Source organism: Oryx dammah, unplaced genomic scaffold (assembly GCF_014754425.2).
Source record: "Oryx dammah isolate SB20612 unplaced genomic scaffold, SCBI_Odam_1.1 HiC_scaffold_21, whole genome shotgun sequence".
Taxonomy (NCBI): domain Eukaryota; kingdom Metazoa; phylum Chordata; class Mammalia; order Artiodactyla; family Bovidae; genus Oryx; species Oryx dammah.
In genome coordinates this window covers 1,026,366-1,043,146 of record NW_024070205.1, presented here as the reverse complement: position 1 = coordinate 1,043,146, position 16,781 = coordinate 1,026,366, and the positions used below count along the sequence as shown (strand labels likewise).

Below are 16,781 nucleotides of genomic sequence, written 5' to 3'. Positions count from 1 at the left end.
CCCCCGGACTAGCTCGTGCGCGCCGCGGGGCCGCCCGCCAGCAGGCGCCGCTGCGGACGAGCTTTCAAGCCGCCCAGCTCCGGGGGCTCGAAGGGCCCGGGTCCCGGCGCGGAGCCCCTCTCCGAGGGCCGCGCTAGCAGCGCTCCGCCGCCCCACCTGCAGGCCGGGCCGGACGGGGCGCGCTTCTTGGCCTTGTCGAGCCCCCAGGGCCTCAGAGCGGGGGGGCGGGGGGCCCGGACGTGGGGCGCCATCTCCCGGGACCGAGGCCCGCTAACACCCTGCGAGGCCTGGCCTGCGTCCCGCCCGCGCCGGGGCCAGGCGGGCCCTGCCCGCCCGAGGGCACCGCACCCGGCGATGGCGGCCTGGGCACGCGGGAGGTGGACCGCAGCACCTTCAGTGAGGCCGGCGCGGCAGCGCGGAGCTGCGGCTGGCCCGAGGCCTGCAGCCCTCGGACCTAGGACAGCGGCTGCTTGGGGTCCCCCCGCCCAGAGTCAGGGGAGCTCTGCTTGCGGGAGACGCTCCTGGAACTGGGTGGGGGCGTCGGGACACCGAGCATCTGTGAGACTGCTCAGGAGGGCCCTGGCAAAGCGTTTCCTGAGTCGGGGTCCCACTCAGAACGGAGGCTGCAGAGGACAGCGGATGTGAAAGCTGGAGCTGGACTTCCGCGCCTGCCCCTCAGGCTCCTGAGGGTGCTCGCAGGTCCCTGCTCGGCCTGACCTGAGGCGGCCCGGGGTCCCCCCTCCCAGTCCCCTGCTCCTGACAACCCCTTCCCGGCTTTCTGAAGATGTGTTGTAGGCTTTCTGCACCAGCGTGTGTTCTTATCCCTATGGAAAGTCAGTGTGGCGCCCCTAAAGCAGGACCAGGTGTCTGTGAGCAGAGGGAGGGGCCTCTCAGGGCCCCTGAGTGCCCCTCACTGGCCAGGCAGCAGGCAGGACTGCTTAGACGTGGGCCTCAGATCCCTCACGCCCTGCCTTGGGCTCCGCCTGGGTCCTGGGGGGCAGGAAATGAGGCCTGGTCTCCCGCCCAGATGGGGTAAGAATTGGCTCCGTCAGGCACCCAGCCTGAGCCGCTGCATCTGGCGAGGAAGATGCAGCCAGCCCCTCTGCCCAGGCCACTGCATAGGGGTAGGGATGCCGCAGCCAGCGCTGGACCCAGCGGCCGCTAGTGAGTGGACACACCCGCGGCACCTGCAGGACACCCGGGTGTCCGCAGCCTGCTCTCTGGCCCGGGAGGCTGGACACGTGTGGAAGCACGGGAAGCGCAGGTTGGGCCATGGCTGGTGCTGGCGGTGCCCACCGTTTCCCTGGGGCTGCCGTGTATTCCAAGTGTGGATCTGGGGGTAGAAGCCTGAGCCGCCGGCCCTGCCATGCTGGCGCCTCACGTTGCCACCTGACGTCTTTTGCAGCCTCCTCTGACTTGATCTCTGTCTAGCCCAGCAGGTGGGAGGAATCAGCCCTGATGCTGTGCTTGTTCTTCGAGGCCTGAGCACGGCTTTCCAGCTGGGAGGGGCTCCCGCTGGCCTCCTGCCCCTTCTCCAGTTCCGCCCGGGCCTGCCCGAGGCCTGGAGAGCTGGGGGCAGTGGCTGGGAGCTGGCAGCTCGTGCTGCCCCTTCAGAGGGACTGTCCCGACGCTGTCTCCGTGTGACCTGGGGGCCTGAAGCATCCCCAGGCTGAGGTCTTTCTTAAACAGAGAATTTTCTGTTTCAGTCATCAATTTGAATAACAGTTGCTTTTCTTTCTTTTTTGCTTTTCTTTTTTAAAATTTCTTTTTGCTGACACACAGAAGACAATGTATCGGTCTCGGGGCACAGCACAATGATCTGGTACGAGTGTGTATTGCCAGTAAGTGGGGTTCTGCTGGGCGGAGGCTGTCTCAATCTTCCAGCGTCCTTGCCTCTTTCCAAGGTAAAGCAGAGGCGCCTCCGCCCACAGGGGGCCAGGACTGGCCCCCCCACACCGGTAGTCTCGGGGCGGGGCGGGGGGCCAACGCCCCTACGAGTGTTCAGGGCCCTGGATCGGCCCGAAGGAGAGGTGAGCCACGCCACCTTGGGGCTCTGACTGCAGCTGCTGGGAGTGTGTCCCCCCTCCCGCTGGCACCAGAGGGCAGTGGAGGCCGGGGCTGTGCCCTCCAGGCCGGTGGTGAGCTTTACCAGGGCTCCACCCAGTACCTTACGACCACGCAGGGTCCCAGAGCCAGGATTCCAAACAGTGAACACCTGAAATCATTATAAAGTGCCTGAGAGCCTCTTAGGCAAGAAGGCCCATAGCTTTTTATCCTCAAAGGGATCCCCACAGAGAGAGGAACTGTTAGGGGAAGCACACTGACTGACACCTCCCACCCTGGCCGGCACCATAGCAACCATTTGCATGAGTTGTTTTATGACAGGAGGTCCTGGTAAGGAACCAGGAACTAATAAGCCTCCATCAACTGGAAGAGTTTGGGAAAGGTCAAAAGGAGACCACTTCCCAGAATCCTCTCTGGCATTCATCTTGGCTGAACAAGCTGTGCACCACCAGGAAGGACTCTGAGTCAGAATGATTGGCTAAGGACAACCGGGAAACTAATCCCATCACCGTAAAACCCGAGACTGGGTCCCCTCACCCTACTGCTCTCCACCCGGGTGCCCTTTCCCAGTAAAATCTCTTGCTTTGTCAGCACACGTGTCTCCTCAGACAATTCATTTCTGAGTGTTAGACAAGAGCCCAGTTTCAGGCCCTGGAAGGGGTCCCCTTTCCTGCAACAAAACCACTGTTTGAGGGTCCAGCTGCCTGCGGTCTGAGAGATCAGTGTGTGCTCAGCAAAAAGGCCCAACAGGAACCACAGGCTGGACCGGACTTCCTTCTGGCACAGCCCAGGGTCCAGGTAGTTTGAGAGGCTCTTGCGGCGAGACAGGAGTGGCCCAAGGTGGGGTCTGTGATGTGGGCCTGGGTCTTCCTGCTCTGATTTCCGGACATACTTCTAGACTCAACGTGTCTGCGCCCGCCACTGAGCATCTGTGAGCCCAGCTTGATTCAGCCCTGGGAGGGGTTTGCTGAGAGGATGGTGCTCAGCCGCCCTGTGACCCCCATGGTGCCCCTCCGGGAGCTGTCCATCTGGCGGCGGGTCTGGCCCCCAGCCTTCCGTGTCCCTGCAGGTCTGAGGGCAGGGGCCTGCTGGCCCTGGCTCGACACGGCCCTTGACTGTACTGGTTTGTCAGTCTTAGGCCCAGCTCCAGCCCGGGCCTGGGTCTTCCTTACCTGCACCCCTTTCCATTTTAGGGAACAGAGTTTCCCTGCTAGAGTTGTTCACTTTCTACTTGAGAACCTTTAAACTTCCTGGCTCCCCTAGGACTCCAGGGGCTCGGGGTAGAGGGGCAGTTAAAGTCCGAGAGGAAGTGGGGCGGTCACAGAAAGCTGCCCGGCGCCTCCTCAGGCATCTGGGTCTGTGTCAGATGGGTCTGCCCAGCCTGCTCTGCAGGGACCTCGTCGGACACAGGAGCTGGCACTCTCTGCTCTCTTTCTGCCTCTGCTTTTCCCCTGCTGGGTACATGAATTCACACCTATTAGCAGTTCTGTTCGTTCGGAGCGTCAGGGAGAGACCAGCCCTCACCACACAGGAGCCCAGGCAGCTGGAAGGAACCTGAGCCGAGCCCTCCTGTGCTTTGGTGCCAGACAGTGAGTCAGTCAGTGGTGGACAGAGCGAGCTGTGAGGTTCATCTGCACCAACTCACAGCCGCCACTTCCTCCCCTCGTGATCCCAGAGTGGGGTAGAGTGAGCCGGGCTCTGTTCCTACCCGCCATCATTTTTGTGTTTTTTAAATAATCAGGGAGAATCTGTTAAGTCTGTGCTGGGCCCCACCTCCAAACCCCACACGGGCCAAGTCCTTTCCCAGGGAGAGCCTTGCACACGTTCCATTCTTTTATTCACGTTAATTCACTTAGCTGCGCCAGGTCTTAGCTGCAGAATGCTCCGATCTTTGACGTGGCAGGTGGGATCTTTGTGGCATGTGGGATCTAGCTCCCTGACCAGGGATTGAACCCAGGGCCTCGTGCGTTGGGAGCTCAGAGTTTCAGCCACTGGACCACCAGGGAAGTCCCCCGGGTTCCTTTCAAACTATGGAGCCCTTGGTGGGGTGAGGATGAAAAGAGAAAGCGTTGCCTTTGGAGTTGTGTCCTGGACCAGGGACACCTGCAGCCCGCAGATGCTCTGCCCAGGGCATGCTGTGAGCCCTCCCCAGTGGGCAGGATCTGCGACACTGCTGCCGTGGGGCTGGGGCCCTGGGACCATCGTCCTGGCTGAGCAGAGTCTGAACTCAGGGGACTTCCCCCCGTACCCCCCTTACCCTTCGTGCCTGACCCTGCCCTGGGAGCTGTGGGAAGTCGGCTCCCTGCAGACCTGCCCATGATCCAGGACATGAGACAGAGGGTGTTAGTCCCGGTGATGGGACGATGGGAAAGTGAGGGGCCCTGCGCTTGGAGGGCTGTGGCAGGGTGGGAGGCGGCGCCTGGCTTCAGACTCTCTCTGCGTGGGGTGGCTGGGAACTGTTCCCCTGTGACCCTTTCAACCGTCTTCCTCCTCTCATGCGTGCCCCCATCCTCCCTGGAGAGAGGCTGCAACGGGTCAGCGCTGTGCCCGGGGCCTCCTGCCCACAGAGGGGCTCTCCCTGTTCCCTTCTTCCCTCCTTAAAGCCCCCTGGAGCTGGGGTGAGAAAGGGGCAGATGTGGGTGGGGGGCACAGGGGGCCCCACCTGGCCGAGGGCAGGCTTCCAGGAGCCAGACGCTGGCGGTGGCGGGGTGCTCGAGGCTGAGCTGGCGGTAGGCAAAGTTGTGGGCAACACGGGCACGCTTATGCTCAGGTGATGCTGAGTCCAGTCGTTTGCAGCTGAAACTGGAAGAGAGGGAGCTGGAGAAGAGTCGAGAGCTGGGCGACCTTGACTTGGCACTTTTCTTTCAAATACTCCTCCTGCATTTCTGCGTGCCTCGGTTTATTCTAGACGCTACAGGGAACCAGTGGGGAACAAAAGGGTTGAACTTCCTCCTGCATGAAGCCTTCAGGTGCCTGAGCTTGGGGAGAGCCTGTCCTCCGAGCAGCAGCTGTCAGCCTGCAGTGGCGCTGTGGGGCCTCCCAGGTTGCCGTGCTGGTGGGCAGAGACCATGGTGCTGCTCTGCGCCCTACCAAACGCAGGGTGCCTGTCTGCGCAGAGGAGGGAAGTGACCCCCTGAGACCTCGAGTCTAGGGATTAAGGTTCAAGGGGAGGTCATAAAGGGCGATCACCCCTGCGTGCCTGACAGCTCACCCCCTGCTCCTCACAGTGCGGTCACCCCCGGAGACGGAGCTGGTTACTTGACGCCTGCTCAGCAGGGCCTAGCGGGGCCCCCCAAAGAGCAGCGTGCCCCCCATGCTCTCTCCCCACCACCCTCAGGAAGAAAGCCGGGTGAGCATGGCCCCCTAGGAGGGGATGCTCTCCTCCGGCCCCTCCTGGTCTGTGAGCTGAGGGCGTAGGCTAGATCCCAGCAGAGGGCACGCCCCGCATCTCTCTGGGGAAGACAAGGACGCAGCTGAAGGCAGGCTGAACGAGGTTCTTCCTGGCAAGCCGGGGCGGCCTCTCCCAGGAGAGGCATGTGGATTCCATGTGGCGCCATCTCTTCTAGAGAGGAACCCCATGGGTTCAGCGGTTAAGGCCCCGCAGGGGTGTGAGGGGCCATGTGGAAGTCCAGCTGAGTTATTCAGGGTTGAGAGTGCAGACTCTGAGGCCGGACCGGCCACACGTGGGCCCCAGACTCGCTGCTTCAGCACTAAGCGGCCCCACTGAGTCGCTGGGCCTGTTTCCTATCTGTAAACTGAGAGGCGGGGCTTTCTTGGTCCAGCTGTTAAGACCTCTCCTGCCAGGGCGGGGGCTGTGGGTTTGATTCCTGGTCAGGGAGCTAGGATCCCACATGCCCTGCAGTCAAAAACCCAAAAGCATAAAACAGGAGCAATACTGTAACAAATTCAATTAAGACTTAAAAATGGCCCACATCAAAAACTTAATTAACAAATTAAAAAACAGACGGAAACAGTGGACCCACGAGCATGGGCTGAGATGAGGATTAAATGCCTGGACTGGGTCCTGGGCGCAGCGAGGCTGGCCCATCGGCAGGGGCCCCGGGGCCTTCCACCGCCTTCCTGTGTCCAACAAGCCTCTGTGCCGACTCGGGAGAGTCCTTTCTGTGCTTCCTCCAGGCACCGCCTTTCCCCCAAATCTGGACTCGGAGGAGCCCTTTCTGTGCTTCCTCCAGGCACCTCCTTTCCCCCAAATCTTTTGAAGACACTTGTTCTTGATAGTTCATGATCCCAACGTCCCCCGCCAAGGCCTCTTGCCGCTCTTCTCGGGGTCTGGAGCCTCACGACTGTCCCTGAGAGTCCAGGCTTGGCTGCACACTCCCACCCACCCACACACAAAGCCCCCCTCGGGGCCTTCTGGCCAGACCCTCATCCCACCTGAGCCCCCAGCAGCTTGGAGGTCCATCAGAGGGGACCCTTCCTCAGCTGCAGGCAGAGAGCTCTGTCCTCGTTCCCAGCCACGCAGCCGGAGTGAGACCCAAATGTTTTACTGGAGTGACGGGTGGGGCTGGATCCTGGCAGCAGGACCCACCAGAGGAGCGAAGCGTCAGTGACGGGCCCGTGGCCTTTGTCTCCTGATGAGTGACAACGCCCCAGGGTCTGGTGCTGGCAACCGCCACGGGTTGCCTCACGGTCCCCCAGGCAGGGGGTGCTAGGGCCCCCCGGGCTGGCCGTACTCGCCCCTGCCTTCCATAATGTGGCTGGACAACCCTGCCTCTGCCAAGGGCCCCTCTCTACAGCAGTGGGAGCCTCCATTTGTAGAGGACTGCTTCCAGAGGGTGAACAGAAGCCAGGGGACTGGAGGCACCCAGGCTTAAGGCCTGGATGTGTTAGGTTGAACCCCAACCCCGAGGTTATGGACCTACCAGCCCTACAGCTCACCGCTCCCTCCTCCGAAGGCTCCGGGCCTGCCTCCGGTCCCACCGTCCCTATCGCAGCCCACAAGCTGGGAAAGAGCGGGGCTCACTCCTGAAAGTCAAGAAGAGGGTCCCTCTGCCTCGCGAGAGCCCTGCATGGGCGCGAGCCCCCCTGCTGCCGCAGCGCCTCGTGAAACTCAGATCCGAGGTCCTGGCACCACCCCTGATCTGACAGGCCAGCATGTGGGTGGAAAGGAGGCGGGCAGGCCCACTCTGAGCTCTAGGGACCCTGACGAGGCCCCCGACGGGCTGGAAGGTGAACAGATCTATCGTGCTGACCTACTGAAGTGTGTGGCAGCCTGACACTCAGGCCGTGAGTCCCCTGCAGTCTCGGCTCTTTGGGGAGGTGATATTTGTGTTTTGCATGAGGAAACTGATTTCCAGCCTGGACAGTCCCTGCTCCTGTGTTAGGAGGAGGGCTGGGAGAGCCAGGAGGTTGGCCAACAGGTTACCCCAACCATGCCTAGAAGAGCCCAAACCTGAAGGCAAGGTGAGAGGGCGATATACCACGGTCTTCTGGGGTCACGAGGGCAAGGAGCAGACATGGCGGGCAGGGGAAGGGGAGGGGGAGGGCGGCAGGACAGCCTGGTGCCCGCTCAGGGGTGGTGAGGGGACAGGCATGGGGCAGACGGTGCAGTGGGGACTTCAGGCTCAGGGAGGAGGGCCTGCCGTGCACCCCGCGAGGCCTGGGGGACAAGGGCGCAGGGAACAGCCAGGCAGTTCCGGGACAGGAAGCGCGCTCCAGGGCCCTCGCAGCAGGGCTGCACGAGGAGAGGGGAGTGCCGGCCTGGCCTGACGTGCGGCGGGTCCCAGACACAGAGCCAGCCAGGGCGGAGGTCGTGTGGAAGCGCAGGCCAGCAGAGCCCCGGCCCCTGGGAAGAGCCCTGGGGCCGCAGCTACAGGAGAGGCTGCGGGCGGGAGAGCCCCGGGGACCCGCCCAGTAGCAGGACCCAACGCCAGGGGCTCTTGAGAGTCCCGGGTCCTCACACACACAGACCCCACTTGCCTTCTCAGCAGCCCTGAGTGTCTGCATCCTACAGGCGAGACCATCTGGGACCCCAGAGGTCGGACCCCCCCACCCCAGTTCTCCTGCCCGCAGCGCAGAGGCCGCAGGGAGCCAGCTGCCCTCTGAGTGACCTCGGCCTCGGGGTGGTGACACTGCGTCCGGGAAGTCCAGCAGGTCCCAGAGCAGCCGGCCAGCGAGGGGAGGAGACGCCCCCTCTCCGCCTTCCGGCTCCTTCCCTCTCTGACAGGTCTCTCCCCGGGACAGCCCTGCTGATAGCCCTGGACCACAGGTACGCTGTCGAGCCGGGAGGCCCCGGGGGCTCGCACGCTTCCCTCCGCTGTCGGCCACCGCCCCCGGGCAGCCTCCCCGGCCTCCCTCGCCCCGTCCCGAGGCTCCCCAGCGCCTCTCGTGGGTGGACTGCCGCCCAGCGGCCGGTCTGGAGAGGCTGACCCGGGGCGGGCGGCGGCCTGGGCGAGGGCGGGGAAGCCGAGTCCCGCTGCTGGATGACGGGAGGACGCCGGGCTGGGCAAATCCACTTTCAGTAAGCAATTCCAGGGGACCCTGCTGTAAGCAGCTTACAGACCATTGTTTCAAAGCCCCGTTTTAGGTCTGTGAGTTTACGTCGATAAGGTAACCATCGTCAGAAATGGACAAAGCTGCAGAATTTGCTGTCGGATGTGCTGGGCTGACAGTTCCAGCCAGGGGCCGCCGAGGCTCGGCTGGAGGCCCTCGAGGATGGCATGGACCTGGGCGGTGCCCGAACGTCCCCAGGTGAGGCTCTGACGCTGCCTGAAGGCGGGAGGAAGAGGTGGCAGAAAGGCCCGGAACGTTCCCACGTTCAGGGCTGGGTGGAGAAGCGGCGGCCGTGACAGTGAGTAGTCAGAGAGGCATGTGGGCAACGCTTCGTTTATGATTGACTGCGGAAAAGGCGGGGGACGGGGCGGGGCGCCCGGCCGCGCGGAGGCCCCTCGCGTCTTGTGGGTTTTCCTGGCTATCTCCTTGCGCGCATTGATCGGTTTTGCTGTGCCGGGTCTTCGCTAAGGCGCGTGGGGTCCTTTTTTTGTGTTTTAGTAACAGCATGTGAACTCTGCTGTGGCACGTGGGATCTAGCTGGATCCCTGGGCAGGGATCGAACCCGGGCCCCCTGCACTGGGAGTGCGGAGGCTTAGCCACCCGACCTCTAGGGAAGCCCCCATCTTGTTAGTTCTCAGGGGGTTCCCCATCCTGACCCCCTCCAGCTACCCCACCGGGGTGCCTGGGGTGACCTCCCCAAAGCACCCACAGCCGCTTCCGCTCCTGCTCAGCACCGCTGTGACCCTCTGTCGCCGCCAGGGTATTCTGAACCCTTTCACTGGCTTCTACAGCTTTAAACAAGAGGCTGCTTTGCTGAGACATAATCCACACACCCCAAAATTCACTCTTCTTAAAGTATACAACTCAGTGGTTCTCAGTATGTTCAGAGTGCAACCATTACCGCAGTCAGCTTTTCCTCGCCCGTAGATACGAGTCCCTTTGGACTTGCTGATTGCAGGCGTCTCATGCAAGTGGGGCCGTAAGCGCTCTGGCCTTTGTGACTGGTTTCCTTGATGCCGCACAGTGTTTCAAAGGTTCCTGCGTGCTGTGGCGCGTGTGTGTTCCAGCCCTTCTCCTGGCTGAGTAGTTATCTCATCATGCGATACACGATACACATCGTGTTTCACTAACCGGTTCCTCAGGGATGCGCTTTTGGATTGTCTCCACATTTGGGTTGTTACCATGTTGCTATGACCATTCATGTGAAAGCCCCTGTGTGGATAAACGTTTTTATTTTCTTAAGTACATACAGACGTAGGAGTGAGCCTGCTGATCATATGGGAATTCTAACATTTTGAGAATCGTGAAACATTTTCCAAAGCGGCTGCCCCATTTTACAGCTCTGCTAGGCGTGCATGTACTATGCTGTTGGAGAAGACTCCTGAGAGTCCCTTGGATACAAGATCAGCCTGTTAGTCCTGAAGGAGATCAGCCCTGAATACTCACTGGGAGGACTGATGCTGAAGCTGGAGCTCCAATACTTTGGTCACCTGATGTGAAGAGCCGACTCACTGGAAAAGACCCTGATGCGGGGTAAGATTGAGGGTGGAAGGAGAAGGGGACGACAGAGGATGAGATGGTTGGACGGCATCACCGACTCAATGGACATGAGTTTGGGTGAACTCCGGGAGCTGGTGATGGACAGGGAGGCCTGGCGTGCTGCGGTCCATGGGGTCGCAGTCAGACACGGCTCAGTGACGGGACGCAGCAGCAGCACGTCTGAGGCTCCAGTTTCTGCACACCTCACCAACACCCATTTCCTGGTTTTGAATAGCCATCCTCGTGGGCGTGAAGTGGTTTTCAATGTGGTTTCGATCTGCATTCCCCTAGTGACGACCCTTGAGGGCCTTTTCTCTTGCTAGTTGCCCATTTGTGTATCTTTTTCAGAGAAACGTCCATTCAAATCCTTTGCCCGTTTTCAATTGTTATTTGTCTTTTTATTATTGCGTGTGAGCTTGCTTTATGTATTCTGGATACCCGTCTCTCACCGGACCTGACTTGCAGGTGGTTCTCTTCCCTTCTGTGGGTTCTCTCGTCACTCTCTTGACACTGTCCTGTGAACCATAAGCCCAACTTATCTGGGGCGTCCCTGGTGGCTCAGTGGTGAAGAATCCACCCGCAACGCGGGAGACGTGGGGTCGATCCCTGCGTTGGGGAGATCCCCTGGAAAAGGAAATGGCAACCCACCCCAGTGTTCTTGCCTGGGAAATCCCATGGAGAGAGGAGCCTGGCGGGCTACAGTCCATGGGGTCCCAAGAGTCGAACACGATTTAATGACTAAACCACCAGCCACGACCAGCAATTTATTTACCCTTTGGTAACTTGTGCTTTTGGTGTCATATCTGAGAATCTATCGCCTAACCAAGGTCACAACAATTTACACTTCTGTTTTCTTCTAAGAGCTTTTTCGTTTTTAGCTCCTCCGTCTGGGTGTAGGTCCATTCAGGGTTCATCTTTAATGTGAAGTAGGAGCCGCACTTCACTCCCTGGCACGTGGACAGGCAGCTGTCCCAGCACCGCTTGTTGCAAAGGTCATCCTTTCCCCCACTGAGCTGCCCACGGCCTTTTGTAAACCGGTTCTTAGTCCCTCGGCTGCATCTTCCGCCTCACCCCTACTCCAGCTCGCCCTCCACTTCCAGCCGCATTACATGAGTGGTCTTCCCCAGTGAGTCAAGCTCCTTCTCACTTCTGGCCCACTTCCCTACATGCTATTCTTTTACTGGAAAATCTTCCTGAACCTTCCTCATCACCTGGCTTTCTTCTCCGAAAATCTGGTAGGTCAGGTTTAGACGTCGTGACTTCCAGAAAGACTTTCCTAAGCTCCCAGTGAAGTTTCAACACAGGGCCGTACTCCCCAGGGGTCCTATACGTCTTAACCCCAAGAGGAGCTCCTTTGGTCCCTGGAACATAGTCGTGCGAGCCTGCTAAGTCCCTTCAGGCATGTCTGACTCTGTGCGGCCCCGTGGACTGTAGCCCGCCAGGCTGCTCTGTCCGTAGGAGTCTCCAGCCTAGAATAGTGGGGCAGGTTGCCACTCCCTCCTCCAGGGGGTCTTCCTGACCCAGGGATTGAACCCGCACCAGATTCTCTTAGTCTCCTGCATTGGCAGGTGAGTTCTTTACCATCAGCGCTGCCTGGGAAACCCGGAACATAGTAGAGATTCAGTGATTCTGATGAGTGGATGAATTCCAGGAGTCAAGAAGAAGACTAATGTGTACTGGGTATTGCTGCAGAGTTAAGGAGAGTGAGATCTGGAAACCCCTCTAGGTTTGACTGCTTTTCTCATTACAAACAGGGAGGAGTCTCAGCAGCGCTGGGATTCAGAAGCCGGCGTGGGGATGAGGAGTGAGCACCAAGGAGAAGGCGATGTTTTGGTGGGAAACTGTTCGTTCCGCAGTCGTCTGAGGGAAGGCGGGAACTGGGCTGGCGCTACAGAACAGCTCAGAAAGACAGGGTCAAGGGCTTCGTTTCACTTCTGCGCAAGTGTCTGTGAACTCCAGAGCCTCGGGGAGTTTGACTTCTCCTGAGAGACCCTTTCTTAGCTGCTTCTGTGTGAATTCCAGGGCCTGGCCATGATTTCCCCTCCGGTTAACCCCTCCCCTCCCGGTGCGGGAACACACACCATCACCCTGTCCTTGAACTGACCTCAGCACCCCAGGAATAGAAAGGTTCTGGGAGCCACCAGGGCCTTGTCCCAAATTGGTCTAAGCTACATCTGGCCCAGGAAAAGACAGCCTGTAAGAGTCCCTTGTTTGGGCAGAAAAAGGAAGGAGCAGGTGGAGCATCTTGTTGGCACCACACTGTCTTCCCTCTCTGCCCCTCATTCCCTGGCACGACCCCCACCCCACCCCCGCCGCCCCCAGATCACTCAGACAGGCTAGAATGATGTGGCTGCAAGATTTTAATTTTTCAGTGTCTTCCTCGTCTGTCTTCATCCCAAGTGGCCCGCGTCTCTGGCATGCTCCTCCCAGAGGTAAATGTGCCTGACGATGAGCCCGCCCGCCTGGTTGGCGTTTGCCAGCAGCCTCACACAGCTCACCTGGTGCCCCACGGACCTGGGCACTACCTCCTGATCCAGCTGCCCCTCTAGGAGGCGGCCCAGTAGGACGAAGCTAGAGCAGCGCTGCGGCATGCCCTCGGGCCCGTAGCCCAGCTCCACCTGCCCCCTCTCCAGGGCGTACTTGCCTTCCACGATGGTGCCCGTCAGCACCTGCACCCTCCTCAGGTCGGCCGGCTGGTTCAGGATGACGGTCAGGTGGTTGCCGGCACTCACATTGTGGGTCCAGAAGAAGGACTCATCCAGAGTGTAGGCCTCCCAGGGGAAGTGGACCTCGAATACCCTCATGTCGGTGAAGGCGGCTCCCGGTGGGTTGTCAGGGGCGTAGGGGCTCTTTCTGTGCGTGCCCGAGGCCTTCTGGCTGTCGTTCAGGGGGTAGTAGGTGGCCCTGCGGTAGAAGAGGAAGGGCGTGCACAGGATGGGGTCCTTCTGGGCCAGGAGGACGCGGAAGTGGACTAGCAGCCTGTCGAGAGGCTTCTCCCGGTAGAAGAGGAGCAGGAAGTGGGCCAGCGTCGGCAGGTCGCCGCTGCGGAAGAGCTTGCCCAGCACGCCCAGGTTGGCGAACTCCAGGAAGGCCCAGGGCTGAGACCGCAGCGCGTCCACCTTCCACTGCAAGTGGCTGATGAAGTTGGGGGCGCAGAAGGCGTTGTCCTCCAGCAGCAGGAAGTACTCTGAGAGCTTCGAGGCAGAGCTCATGAGGAAGGCGTGATCCACGTTCTGCTGGGAGTACAGCTCCGGGCCGGAGGCCCCGGCGTCCCCGGCGCCCGCGGGCGGGTAGGCGTCTAGGGGGGCGTGGATCAGCAGCAGCTGCCCCGCCAAGATCTGCGGGCTGAAGAGGCTGGAAATGTGCAGGACGGTCTCCCCGAGCCAGGCGGGGTCGGCGCCCGCCAGGTGGACCAGCACCGTGAGGCGCTTCTGCTCCACCTTCGAGGTGGCGCGGAACACCGAGAGGAGCGTGTACAGGAGGCCGCTGGGGTCGGGCCCCGGCCGGGGCCGCGAGGAGACGCCCACCGTCAGCCACGCTGGGGAGGCAAGCGGCGGCGTCAGGGGGCGGGCGCCGGCTCTCTCCCGCCCGCCCCTCTGGAGTGGGGTGCAGACCCTTGCTGTGGGGAGTGCGGCCCCACCTGGACTCTGCGCTTGGACGCCGTCAGCAGGTCCCTGGTGTGCGCGGAGGCCTGAGGAGCCCTGAGCCAGGGTGCTGATCCTCGCGGCCTCCGAGGCTTCCTGGAGCCACGGTTCTGCCCCCCCGGCGTTTAAGTGATCAGCACACACATTAGCTGCTTTCACGTTCACTGTCATTCCCTGTGATTTTACCTAGCTCATCTTCACAAGGCTCTCCTTTAAAGAAGATCTCCTGGAAGGAGCCCCTCTCCTGGAAGTCAGGAGCCCGAGCCCGCCTCAGCTCTGTGGAGCCCGCGAGGCTCCCGGAGTCCCGGCACCCCTGAGCTGCGATCTGGGCGAGTCGGGCTGTGCGCCCCGAAGGCCCCGCTCTGCCGGGTGCTTTCAGGCCGTCTTCCGGGGGCAGCCACTGTATCTTCCCGCTCCTTGCTCCTCATCCCCGAGACCAGATGCCCCGACGGGAAAGGACTGTCTGCCCGGCCCACGGACTCCCAGGCACCCTGCCCTCTCTCCCTGCCTCGTCTCTCCGAGTCCCCACCTTCTTCTTCTTCTTTCCCTCTATTTCTGGCCACACCACGTGGCATTCAGGATCTTGGTGCCCTGGGCAGGGACCGAGCCCACGCCCCTCGCAGTGGACGTGCAGAGTCCTCACCGCTGGACACCAGGGAGCCGCCCGCCCTGCCTCCTCTTGACCCTCTTGATCCCAGGGGACCCACTCCCCTCCTTGGAACTCACTCTTCTTTCTCTGCTGGAGTTTTTCCAGGTATTTGGAGGTGAGGTTCTGCCAGTCTTCTGGTGGTCCCAGGTCCTTCCTTCTCCTGTAGCTGTCCTCCTGGGGCACGGGCAGAGGCAACATCTGGTCCTTCTGCCGTAGAAAGCAAAGGCTTTATCGCTAGTGGTCTCCCCAGAGCTCCTCCGGGGAAAGAGTGGCTCACTCCCCCCAGAGTGAGCCCAGCGCGGTATCAGGACGTCTGACCACCGACCAGAGTATCCAGGGCTCACACAGTACTTGCCGTGTTCCTTACCTTAACAAATATGGGGGGAGGGACGGGGGGTCAGCTTCTCTGTGGACCAGTGGGTCCAGCCAGGTCCACACCCACCCCTTGGAGCCTCCTGCTCTCCCGTGAGAGGGATGGGTGCCGTTCACACCCCCACCCGCCCTGAACCCACACAGTGAGGGCAAGGCCGCTACTTGGACCTTGACAGCCATCCTGTCCTGGTCGTCTTCAACTTCCCTGGGCACTTCCAGCGTGAACAGGAGCCACAGGACCCCGAGGCCCACTGAGACGGTGCAGCAGCGCCGGAGGGAACAGTGCATGGCGGCTCCTGGGCGAGAGGGGGACAGGCCGGCAGGGCTCCCCCGTCCACGCCTCACCCCGTCTCCTGCAGGCCCGCCCCTCCCAGCCGTCCTCTGTCCACCGCGCACTCAGTCCCCACGCCTGCCCTCCGTCTGAGCCGGGACCAGGGCCCCCTTCCTGGCCGGCAGCTGGAGGCTGCCTGCCCTGGGCCCTCTGCTGCCCTCTCTGTGCAGGTTTGTCTGGAGATTTCAATTCTCCGAGTTTTCCCTGCTCCAATGATCACGGTCTGCTGGGCCTTCATTGGTGAAGCCCGTTTATCTTAGAAAACAGATGGTTACCACCCACTCCTACTTTTTTAAACAAAAGTCAAACTATTTATTAAAATAGCTGAACTTGAAGTGTTGCTAAGTACTAAGCAGGTTGATGCCTTTCCTACTTTTTGTAAAGGATGTCCTTAATTTATTCCAACCCTTAATCTTATTCATAGACCTTGATTAGAACATAATTCTGTTAACTCAGAGCAAAAGAAAAATCCTTTCGGGACTGATGGGCTGCAGGAATTCAGACTGGCTCAGCCTCCAGAGCACTTGTATGCTGCTTTCCCCCTGTCTCTTTCCTCCAGGGAGAATGTGTTTTTCTGATTGTTTCTAAATGATCAGAAGAAAGGCTTTAATATACCTTGTCTCCCACGCGTGATCCTTTCTCTGCAGTCAGTACACAAAAGAAAAGAAATCGTCATCAGTAATTATGATCCTCCCAAGGCTACAATATTCTCTAATTTCCCCCATTTTCATGGCTCCCTGCCACTTTAGTATTTTGGTAGAGGTTACCATGCTTTTCTGCCTTAGCCATTTAGCTTTTTGATAAGAGTTATGAAAACAGTACTTATTCGGCAGGAAGACTTAGACTTTTCTTACCTGGCTTTCTTAAGCCAGGACTTTTAGCCTGATGGGTAATTCAGATACAAATCCGTACATGTGACGGAAATAGGCTTGTTTTTGTAGACCATAAATACATAGATACATATATTGAATAAAAGGCTTTACCACGACAGCCGGAGGCATTCACCCTCAAGTACACGGCCCTGTTCCCTCTGCTCCTGGCCTGCGGGTTACCTGTCACTCACTGGCGGCCCCCGGCGGGGGGGTGGGCACTACCGTGTTGCAGCCCTGAGCCAGTCAGGCTCCTGGATGAGCAGGAGAGGAGCTGGGGTTCCGGAGGACCAGGCCCCGCAAACTAGGCCCCCTCCCCGGTGCGCCAGCCTTGAGCTGGGCTCCCTCTGTGATGCTGCTCCGTGTCGCAGCCCGCTGCCCCGTCGTCAGGGGGACCGCTGGCCAGGACTCACCCGTGGGCTGGGCTTGTCTGGGAGGCCCGGACCGGGTCCCTCCTGCCCGGGTGGCCGGCTCCCTGCTCTTGCCCCGTCAGGATGCTCTTTCCTCCTGCCGTCTGCCCACGCTTCTTGCCCTACTGGGCCATTCCCGTCACTGTCAAAAGGACACCAACCGTCTCCCAGTGGGTAAAGCAGCACCCCCGCACCCAACCGAAGAAATGTCCTTTCCAAGTCCTGCCCCCTGCCTCCGCAGCCGCGCTAGAGTCTCTGTCGCCCCGAACCAGCCCACTTCATCTCCCTCTCCCTCTCCTCATCTTCCTCAGCCTCCTCCTGCTCCAGACACTTTGCTCGGCTCGGCTCTTGCCGCTGGCTCTCCCCTCCCAGGCTCTTTCCTTTGCTTCT

At 60.3% G+C, this 16,781-nt stretch overlaps 1 protein-coding gene across 1 annotated transcript; it reads right to left on the bottom strand.

Moving 5' to 3' along the window:
* Positions 1-12,506: 12,506 nt before the first annotated feature.
* LOC120880417 (alpha-1,3-mannosyl-glycoprotein 4-beta-N-acetylglucosaminyltransferase-like protein MGAT4E) lies at positions 12,507-15,069 on the bottom strand. The gene is made up of 4 exons (XM_040263772.1): positions 14,944-15,069; positions 14,487-14,616; positions 13,947-14,099; positions 12,507-13,654 (listed from the first exon to the last, which is right to left on the bottom strand). The coding sequence occupies exons 1-4, from the start codon at positions 15,067-15,069 to the stop codon at positions 12,507-12,509; spliced, it is 1,557 nt and encodes a 518-aa protein (XP_040119706.1).
* Positions 15,070-16,781: the final 1,712 nt, after the last annotated feature.

Excerpts from the sequence above, each read along its gene's own strand:
- LOC120880417 (XM_040263772.1), bottom strand. The coding sequence starts at position 15,069 with ATGCACTGTTCCCTCCGGCGCTGCTGCACCGTCTCAGTGGGCCTCGGG. Across the intron at positions 14,617-14,943 it reads GGATGGCTGTCAAGGTCCAA|AAGGACCAGATGTTGCCTCT; the intron begins GTAGCGGCCTTG and ends TTTCTACGGCAG. Across the intron at positions 14,100-14,486 it reads ACTCCAGCAGAGAAAGAAGA|CCCGACTCGCCCAGATCGCA; the intron begins GTGAGTTCCAAG and ends CGGGGCGCACAG.